Here is an 11,300-nt window from a genome sequence, read left to right as displayed (position 1 = left end):
ATGTATGTGTTGAGTAAGATCTGGTGCTATGTGTCACGGTGAATCTCTAGGTAATCATAGTAACACTCAACATCACCTATCCATAATACATTTCCTTTTTTGGTGTTCTGTACAGCCCTCTAGACCTCTAGAAATTTTATTCAAATTAACAGCAAGTGATATATATGCAGTGCTGTAAAAAAGTATTTTCCCCCTCCCCGATTTCTTCTACTTGTGTATATTTATCACATGTAAAAGTTTCAGCTCATCAAACTACTTTTCATATTAGACAAAGATAACCCAAGAGCCATTATCCACAAAGAGAGAAAACATGAAACAGTAGTGAACCTTCACAGGAGTGTCCGGCTTACCAAAATCTCAGCAAAACCTCAGAAGTCCACTTTTGGATGGCTCAAAAGAAATAGAGTTAAGGTTTTGGAGTGGCCCACTCAAAGTCCTGACGTGAATCCCATTGATATACTGTGGCAAGACCTTAAACAGCCATTTCGTGCTCAGAAACCCTCCGATGTAGCAATTCTGCAAAGAAGAGTGGAGCCAAACTCCACAGCGATGTAAAAGACTCATCGCAAGTCATTGCAAACGTTTGAATGCAGTTGTTACTGCCAAGGATGGCACAACTTTCCTTTTCACATGGGTTATATAGGTTTTGAATAAATCTTTATCTTCAATAAATGGAATAGTTATTTAAAAGCTGCAATTTGTGTTTACTTGTGTTGTCTTTGTCTTGTTTTAAATTAGTTGGATGATCTGAAACATGGGGGGCAAATACTTTTTCACAGCACTGTGTGTGTGTGTGTATACATACATAAACAAACAGAAGTATAAACAAATCAAATCTCTTTGATGACTTTAATATGTAAATGAAGTGCCAAAACTTTTGCATAGGCCACATTTTTTGGTTTTATTATTTATTTTCTAACATGTTATATTCAGCAAATTAACATCTTCAAAACATATTAAATGGCACTTTTGTTGCTCTGGATTCTAAAAGGTAGAACTTTCTTTGTACATTTATCCTGAAATATGTTACATATGAAACACTTGACGCAGCAGCGAGCAGTTAAGGCCACCATGACTGCAAACAAATATTGCAAAGCTGTATTTAGAAATACTGTTTTTAAATTTGCTAAAACAGTCTTATGTAATACTATATATATATAATATATGTTCTTTCGCAACAGAATTTGGAGCAAAGGCCATGCCAGCATTATCATTTAAGGTAAACCTTTATTGCTCGCAGAACAGCCTTTGGGTTTGTGCCAAACAGACTTCATGAAGTTGCTCTGTATCCACCAAGTTTAGTTCATGACAATCAGGTCTTCCAATGCATAGCACTGTTTCATAATGTCAGTATAGTTAACATATTGTATTGGGTAATTACATATTCAGTAAATCATAGCAATAGACGCATGAGCTTGCACATGCAAAAGTTCGGGTGCCAAATTGCATGTTTTGTTTTGTATGATGAAAAGGAGTTAAAACATCCTCTGCAGAGAACACGGTTCAGCACATTTTAATGCACAGTTACTGTTTATGTACAGAATTTAACATATTGGGGAAAAATAAAACATAAAATGTGATCTCTGCCAAAGTTATGCCACTGTATATTTTGTGTTCTATTTTTTCCAATATGTTAAACACAGTGAAAAGACAGAAACTGTACACAAAAACATTTACATTTTTTAAATCAATTATATAAATGTATTATATATAAATATATTTTCTGTAGGGGATGTGTTGCTTATTTTCACTCAGAAAAACACAAAAAAACCCCACAAAAAATCATTTCACCAGGGGTGTTCAAACTTTTTCATATGACTGTATGGGTTGGTTTCTCAGACAGAGATTAAGGCCTCGTCCTGGACTCAAGGCAGGAAAACAGACCAAAAACAGTTCAAGAAGTTAAAGTTACAATGAAAGATCTTTACACAGGTAGTTTATTTGTCTGGACTCATTTGAGCTTTCTTCATTATTTTGCTAATTAGTAAATAATGCTTACTAGTTACTAGTAGCAATTATGGGAACTCACGTATGTCACATAACCATTTCAGTTGACTCATTTGGATTTATAGCACAGGGTTTTCCTCTGAATTGTGAAGTCATCTTAGATCACATAATTCTCTCAGTGCCCGACATGGTCAGGGCTGAGACAGATAATAACATAATTCCTGCACCAGGATGCTTGGAATGATTCCACTGGTCATTAACCCCCGTCATTGCTGATAAAAATGTGTGTTAAGCTCTAAGTCCCTTGACTTACTATAAACTGAGCTTTGGCAGGTCTAGTTACGGTAAGTAGGCGAACAAGATTTCCCCCCTCTTGTTCTGCCCACTGGGGCAATAAAGCAGGTCCAAAGATCGCATGGCACTGGCTGCACACAAAAGGCGAGACAAGAGTGCTCAGTTGTCCAGTTTCACTGATCACCTCTACACACAATCACAAACCTGCTACGCTGGGTAAGTCCTGCTGGGATTACATTTCATATCGCAGCATCGCTACTTATTCTGGGATTACAAGCAAAATGTATTATGTTACATACGAGTGATATATTATTTAATAGATCATCTGCATTTGTTATGTCACATTTAGAAAATGAAACAGGTTATGATTTTTAAATATCTACTGTCACATTATGTCTTGATAAAGTGACTTGCATGTGCTACCGCTAATATTTTCAGCATGGACTTCACTCTTTAACATTGTTTTACAGCTGAACGGACAAAACCACAAAAGATGAAGGGCATTCTTAAAGATAAAACCCTGAGTATGTCTACTACTGTTCATATTCATGTTAATATTTTATAGTGCATTTTGAAATTTAGAGTGATTATGTTTATAATACTTATTATTTTATCATACAACTTGCATGGAACATATAAATGTGGAAAGGTGCAGTGTAATAGCAGGAGTTGTTTTGGGGGGGGGGCACATGAGCCCCTTTAGGCCGCCTCCAGTACCAACTGAATAAATGTAATCCTACTACTGCTACTGCTACTAATAGTAATAAGAACAGTAATAAAAATTAAACAAATACTACTTCTTCTTCTTCTTCTTCTTCTTCTTCTTCTTATTATTATTATTATTATTATTATTATTATTAGTAGTAGTAGTATAGTAGTTGATTCAGTTGTTATTGGATATAGCCTGAAGGTACTCATGTGCCCCCAAAGCAACCCCTCATTTTACACTATGTTCTTAGTACTTCACTAATTTTACTATTACCACCACTACAAATAATAATGATAATCTAATAATCTCTGTGCTCTCATTAATGTCATTCGGTTCCTCTAGAGATGAATCCTCTGACCAACGTTGAAGTGCAGAGTCACTCAATAGGAGCGGTGCGGTGGACACTTCCAGAGGAATCGGTGCAGGTTCACAGCTCAGCTCCCAGTGGCCAGTTCAAAAACAGCATTACACGTTCCACACGCTCACAGGTAACATCTGCCTCCCACCCTCTGCTTCTACACTCTGAAGTGCTCAGATTGGCTTTCTGCTTCGCTGATCTCATTTCACAGCCTACCACTCTGTTAACCAAATTGGTTAACAAAAGAACTGAAAAGATTTGATTTGCTGTGATTTTTATGGTAAGATCAACATGCAGGATGTGTCAAAACAAAGTCTGATTTTGTTAACTATTTAAATAAATACTGAGCAGAAAACTGTGCGATTACCTAATAGGAGATTGTCAGTAACATTTCATACTATCTTTAAAAGGACTTCATAACACAGTTCACTGAATAACATGTTTATAAAGCAATACTTTTTTGAGTACTTTTTAACTGCTGATGCCACTATTCACAAGATGTCATTTAGATGTTTTTTGATATAACAGGCCTTAAACTAAAATGATGGACATTTGTTCTGCTTGAGTCAAAATACAAAATTATCAAAAATTTATTAAGGAGACCTGTGTGGTCAGACATGAACAGCTAACTCCCCTTAGCTCTCAGTTTCACATAACTGTAATAACTGACAGTACTTTTGATGCTTAAACAAATTTAGCACATGTAGAAAAATCATAGAATTGATATATGAAGCTCTGCCTTATTAGTTTCATTACTTGAGAATAACCCTTAATAACAGTGTTATAAATAAAAAGAAAATGTCTATCACTCAGGTTTAAGGCCCCTAATGCCAATGCAATTGGCATATTTGCTTGGTAATATTGGTAATATTACATTTCCATAATAAAAGAAAACAATGATTTGCAATGAACTTCTTTTGATCTGACAATGTAATAGCATAAATGTTAAAGAAACAGTTCAGTGAAAAATCAAATTTACACTACAGTATTCAATCGGCAAATGTATTCAATCAGCCAAGACATCAGGCTTAAAGATGTCTGGTATTGCTGTTCTTAACTAATTGATGTGTTTTTGTTGATTTTTACACATAACTGCATTCCACACTGTGTCAGAAACCACACAAACAAGACTGAGATTACTTAACCACTCAACACCGTGTTGATTTAGGCATGCAGTTTGCACATTAATTGTGGCTCAAATGCAAAACTAAGAAGCAAATTTCATACCCCAAACATGACCTGGCTGACTGACTATTCTGAAAAAGAGGAACATTGTGTAAATTTGATTTTACAGTGCAGAGCATCATTCATATAATACCATATTATTTAATGGATTGTATGTTCCCCAAAGCAAAGACAGCGGCAGCAGTCCTTGAAAGACCTCCGCAGTCTGCAGGAGTGTGTCCAGTTCCTCAACCACTGGAAACTACAGGTGGCACAAGTGTGCAAGGTAAGAAAGAGAGAGTGCCATGAGACACATAAAGAAAATAAAAAAAAATAAGTTCATTTTTTCATTTTTAACTGCTGTTTGGTTTGTGAACAGACGTCTTGGAGAGTGGGCTGGTGTAAAGCAATGTAGATAGGCACGTTCATGTAGATTTATGCTAATGGAGCATTTCCTTTGGGATGGTAGTCAACTTATCAATCAGGCGCAAAAGAAGCTGTTCTGAAAATGCAGCTAAAAATGCTTGTAATTCTATTAGACTAGCCCAGCAGTAGTTGAGTCACTCTCTTTTAGACTCCAAACTGTCTGCTTGATGAGGGATTTTCCCTTCACTTTCCCAGTGCTTATTTCCTCCATTACATTTTGGCAACTAAGTCCAGTACATGGCTTTGGCAGTAATCTGCTACTGACTGTTCTTTCTTTTAAAGCTTTATAACTGACTGTAAATCTTAATGTAGACATAATCTTATCATCTCATTGCAGTTTGAAAACATTTAATTTATTTATTTCTAAGGTTACAACTTTTTTTATGACACCCAAAGTAAGGTTTTGATGGAGCAGCATTTGATGGCTGACTCATATATATTCTCTATACCTTTCCTTCAGAGCTGTAGTAAATCTGAGATGCTTGATTGAGGTTTATAGTCTGAACACTCTGATTGTCTCAGTGAAAGAAACGTTTTTGAAGATCCTAATGCAAGCAGATATAATAAAGATATAATAATGTCAGTCATCTCACTCGCTTTGCTTATTATTACAGAATTGTATGAATATTTCTAAAACAAAAAAAAACAAAACAAAATAAAAAAAAACATTTGTATAGTTGTGCAAAACAGCATTATGTTACAGAGGAGTTGCACTATAATACAGTAAGGGAGGTTTGTTAGGGTCAGCTCATATCTGAAGTGCAATGTGAACACTGTGAAAGTAATGGCTTTGTTGTTGCTGATTAATATTATGCCTATAACAGTGGAGAAAACACTAAAATCATCCATTCAAATTGAAAATACTCCACTCTAAAACATTGTAAGGGCAAAGAAAGGTTATTTTAAAGTCCAGTGCTTCTGTTCCTTAAATTCTACTCTTATACATTTATATTAGTTACTTATGAGATAAGAGTAAGTCCTGACATTTTCCCCTTTGCGTGCAAACATCATGAATAATGATAAGCGTTGTCACTGGAGACATATATCTTCTCAGCTTATCTCTCGGTGGGTTTATGAGGCTGAGATGGCTGATTGTAAAAGAAGTTAATCTCTGTTTATGGCCTCTTGTTTTTTAAACCTTAACACAGCTGCTGACTAACTGTGGCTCTATGCAGGCTGTGTAGAGGCAGTAAACGGGGGGGCCAGGAGTCACAGGTTATTAAAAATAAAATCCCAGAAAGAAATGGTCAGAGGAGCAGTAGGGAAAGGAAACAGATTGTCATAGTATATGTATTGGCAACATTATAGTAGCATTATTAACATGAAAAATATTGCAGTGTCTCTTCTTTCTGATACTTTTAAAATTAGTTTTGATGAATGAAGCACCGATGATGCTCACGTTGTTCACATTCACTGCTGTACTAATCTCTGCTTTGTGTGTGTGTTGTGCGGTTGCAGAAGGGTGACGATGCTGGTGAAGGATGCAGCAAGTGGCCCTCTGAAGCATCTGAGGAGCCTGAAGATCCCCGAACTGAGCGCAGCCTGGAGGAGAGCCGCAAACTCATTCTGCTGTGGGCCGACGAACTCAACAGCGTCGACATGGTGAGACGCTAGACCAATGTTTATAGTACATATATGCTATGCATTTGCCAAATTGAGAGATACGACAGTAACCAAAGCTGGACACAGCAGTCTGACTAATCTAACCCAGATGCTATGTGTCCTTGCAGTTGTCTAAAAAGAGCAAATGGATGCAGGAGAGGTTTGAGCATGGAGAGGTTGATGAGCAGCAGAAGAAGGATCAGAGTGAGCTGCTGCAGGAGAGGGTTATGGAGTGGGCCAGAGAGCTGCAGAGTGTGTCAGAGGTGAGCGGTCAGTGGCCTGCACACAGATTATCCTCATCTTAAAGATCTCACTATAATATTCACTGGATGCTGCTTTAGAACTAGAAAGGTTCTAGTTAATCATATACTGAAACAGGGATATGTGGAATTTACACGATTCAAATGAGTAGCCCTACATCTTTTCCACATGGATGAAATATTCATTCGTGCACAAAAAGTTGAACACCCTCGATCCCATGACATATTTTGCTTTGTGAGTTCAGACTATGCTTTCAACAGTATGAGGTGGTAGTATGAGGGAAGACTGATTGAGGGAGGGGGAGAACTTGAAGTTCTGGGCGGCCTCTGTCTGTAGCTAGAAGGCCAGACCCCCTTATAGCTTAAGTAGGACTGATGTAGGACTGAGGAACAGGGAGGAGATGGGGTGGCCGTGGGGATTCCGAACGCTTGGATGTAAACTTATTAGTTGTTAGATTGGAAGAAGGAGGGGTTTCAGGCATGTTCCTCCCCCCAAACCTCACTTATAACATAACTACATTCATTTTCTGGGTGAAAATATAAAAGGAAAAAAATTGGCATTTTTCTGCAAATCTAGCGCACACTTTCTATTTATTTGCTGAGTGAAATATAACTTTTGCACAGGCCGCATTTTTTGTTTTTTTAAGTTCAGAAAATGAACAGTAGACACAATAAAATGTGCAGAAGCATGTTCAAACACAGGAAATTTGACCATCTGACAAAAGCAAGTAAACTGAGATACAAACTCAACATTATATTATTCATGTTGAAATGATTCACATTTCAATCAAGCAAATTTGATCACTTTTGTGTGTAAAGTATATGTCCTTAAAACCCCTCTTTTATATATGCCCAGTCCAGACTGATAAATGCGCTCCTCTACATTGCTTTGGGCAGCTCTCTGAAAGATCAGAGCCAGTCTACTATTTCTCTGAGCTGGCAAGTGGCCTTCATTGTGAAGCAAGACTTCTTATGCATGCCTTTGTGTTTCTCTCAGAGCTGTGGAGTGCTGGGAGACGAGCTGGCGCAGACGCTTCGTCTCCTCGGCCTGAGAAAGAAAAGGCTGGTGACTCTGATGCCCCTGCTGGAGTTCATCACCTGGTCTTTACTGAAGGAAGACAGCAAGGTCAGATACCTCTACTCTGCTTCATTACAAACATTGATTTCTCTTCAGGTCAAGGCTTCTGGAGTTAGTTGTCTAAAATGATCAGGGATGTTTACATTCGAACACAAAGTTGCCCCAAATCAATAAATAAAACCATAGCAGATATTTAAGCAATAAATATTTTGTCACTGTCCAAAAAAATTCTCCATTTTTATTTCTATAAATAATGATTAGTAATTCTTTTCTACATTTCTGTAATTACATTGCTTAAACATAGCCATTGGACAATGATGAATTAACCAAAGAAAATTAATTCAAAATTACTTGAGATAAAATCTTTTTACATTATGTAACATTACAGTTAAGAATGCTTTTGCCTTTACCTGTAAATGATGAATGTATTATAGATCACTTGTTGAAAGTGGGTTTTACATATATAAGAAATATCAATGTTATATTATGATTAATATCATCTTTATTAGAGAAATGAAAATATGATTTCCACACATCAACTGTTATTTTAAAAAAATGTTTTATCCAAAATTGTTACAGATGGATATATATATATATATATATATATATATATATATATTCAGCTGCTACTGAGATAAATGTCCTCATGTAGTCCATCATGCTGCAGCTTTAATTGTGTGTGTACTATGTACTTAATCAAACATCTCATTAACCTCATTATGTTGCTGATCAGGCTTACGCAAGGTTCAAGTAGCATTTCAGCACGTACTCAGGCAATTATCAAGCCCAATAAAACAGCTTTGTGTTTTATGAGACACGCAAGTTGAGGTTATGGGTGCTAAGGCTAGGTTGATAAACCTGATTACTGTAAAGGCTGTTCAAAGTCCAGTGCAGAACATCTGTAGTTCAGTTTCGGATTGAGTAGTATCAAGTTGATCAAACCTATATCTAACATTATTTTTAGATCAGTAAATATTTTGCATAATTTTTTCATGAACATATAGTTTTGCATACTAAACGTATGTCTGTATTGACCCTCCTGGCTTTTATAATATAATCCTTGAGCATATGATAAGATACAGGGTCGAGATGCAATAAAGCAAGGTGTATGGAACAGAATGGTTAACGTGGCAAATTATGCAGGAAAGTATGTGATGTAAAGCCACTTTGACCTCAACATAAATGAGATGTATATCACAGTGTAGGTGACGTCAATGTATGTGGGATATAGGACACAGATATGTGGCAAGTAGCAACCTAGATTATACAGCACTATTAAGAGGCAACTCTGTTGCTACAACAAACATGTAGATTCTCTAATACAAAAACCCTAAAAAATACAAGAATGTTCTAGTCAATCCTTGAAAAATGGCAAACGTCTGCAGAGACCAACAAGCCCAAAAAAAACGATGTGGTGAAAATGAACAGTTTCACATATACTTTCTGTTTCTTTCATTAACGCAGGATATGGTTTCTCAGCTATGGCTTTCTGCTAAGCAGCGCTCCTGGAAAGCAGGTGAGAAATATAAAGATCTTCTCAGTTATGATTGTTTAAAGTGCATGTAGATATAAAGGAAATGCATTAAGGTGATTGAAGATATTAAACTACTTCATTTAGGTATGAAATTATCTAATATTTCTTGTTTTAATTACAACCCTTGCTGTCACAGCCACTTACTGTTGTCTCCCCACTATGCTTTGTTTCTGAAACAGGCACACAGCGATACATCCCCAACTCAGGTACGTTTCCATAAATAGCACATCATTATTTTTACATATCAACTGAAAGTTCAGTATTGACACTGTCGAAAAAACAAAAACTTATATCTCCATTTCTGATGTTTTTCATTTTTTTAACATAATTAATATAAATATAAATTAATATAAATGAATAAACAGGCAGTCCTTCACATTGTGTGAGAATTTCATAATGAATGAACTGATGGAAATGGTGCAAAATTGCTTTAAATTACATCTTTCCAAATTAACTTTTAACTAAAACATCAAAATTTAAGATTTTTCTTCTCCTGTAAGGTTTTGTTCAGACAGTGACAATATGTTTCAGTTCTTGATAATAATTTACATGACATGAGCAGTTTGATTCAAACAGAATTGCATCTGTTGTGAGTACATTTGAGCCTTCATTAATCTCTTATGTTTCATTTCTTTCTAGTATGGAAATGGATCACCAGTGCAGCAGGTAAGTTTATTAATTCTGATATAAAAGAGCTTTTATTTCTTATGATTATCAAAATACAACAACAAAAACAACAACAACAACAACAACAATAGTTGCTGTTGGAACAAAACCTTATCTCTCCATTTTTTTATATATATTAAATTTAAAAGCACTGGCTGCTACTTACATTGAGTGAACACGTCAATGAATAGACAACATACCATAGAACTGATATGATCTAAAATGACTTGGAATAAAATCTTTTCACTTTAAAATCATTTATAAGTTAAGAATATTTTTTCCTGCTCCTCAAAAATTACCATTTTTGAGATACAATGTTTTGTTCTGGCAGCAACAATAAGCAATATTACATAGTCTGTATTTATATTATCTTACTAATACCAACCATTAACCTACACCTCGCTCCTCTCTGTAACACAGTTGACGTTACCCTTGACCCCATGACCAACCACCCATGGCTGCAGCTCTCTGAAGACCAGAAGAAGGTCCAGGAGAGCCTGCAGGAGGCTGACCTGCCGTTCAGCCCTCAGCGCTTTGATGGCTGGCCGTGTGTCCTGGGCTGGGAGGGCTACATGGGTGGGCGCCACTACTGGGAGGTGGATATAGCAAACAACGGCTACTGGAGAGTGGGGGTCACCACTGCTTCTGCCAAGAGGCAAGGGCGCATTCCCATGAAGCCCTCCAAAGGCTACTGGACCCTGTGGCGGAGCACGCGGCAGTTCTACGCCTGCACTGAACCAGAGACGCCCCTGCCGCTCACGCTAGTGCCCAAGAAGCTGGGGATTTACCTTGACTACGAGGAGGGCCAGATCTCCTTCTACAACGTGGAGAATAAATCTCACATCTACACCTTCACAGGCCACTTCCGCCAAAAGCTGTACCCTCTTTTCGCCCCACTGGATGGAAGGACTGTCATTACCGTATCATCTCCTAAAGATGCTAGTAGTTTGTAAAGGTGTAAATCAGCCCAAGTCCAAGTTCAGTTCACCACAGTTTCACAAATTTGCTCTAGAGAACAGGACGAGTGGAGCACATCATATGTATAAGCTGTGCTGTTCAATGCAGTAGCAGCATTACTTAATATATTTAATATATATGTAAAAAAAAGTATTTGCCTAATTTTGAAGAGGCACATAAATATTTTGGAATCAGAATATCGTTACTGTCATATTAAAACTTGGTAATCTCATAACGAACCACAAGGAATGGGCTAACATTACTTTCAATAATATCTCAACAAATTAACATACATACAAGTAAGA

At 36.8% G+C, this 11,300-nt stretch overlaps 1 protein-coding gene across 1 annotated transcript; it reads left to right on the top strand.

Moving 5' to 3' along the window:
- Window positions 1-2,299: 2,299 nt before the first annotated feature.
- si:dkey-219e21.2 (E3 ubiquitin-protein ligase TRIM39) lies at window positions 2,300-11,285 on the top strand. The gene is made up of 11 exons (XM_036572349.1): window positions 2,300-2,457; window positions 2,712-2,765; window positions 3,293-3,438; window positions 4,660-4,758; window positions 6,357-6,500; window positions 6,629-6,763; window positions 7,758-7,886; window positions 9,303-9,354; window positions 9,552-9,578; window positions 10,012-10,038; window positions 10,459-11,285. Exons 2-11 carry the CDS (start codon window positions 2,735-2,737, stop codon window positions 10,989-10,991), a joined length of 1,323 nt encoding a protein of 440 aa, XP_036428242.1. The 5' UTR covers window positions 2,300-2,457; window positions 2,712-2,734; the 3' UTR covers window positions 10,992-11,285.
- The last annotated feature ends 15 nt before the right edge of the window (window positions 11,286-11,300 follow it).

Source organism: Colossoma macropomum, unplaced genomic scaffold, assembly GCF_904425465.1.
Source record: "Colossoma macropomum unplaced genomic scaffold, Colossoma_macropomum, whole genome shotgun sequence".
NCBI lineage: Eukaryota > Metazoa > Chordata > Actinopteri > Characiformes > Serrasalmidae > Colossoma > Colossoma macropomum.
Note: the sequence above shows the minus strand (reverse complement) of the source record. Positions and strands in the feature narration are given on the sequence as shown.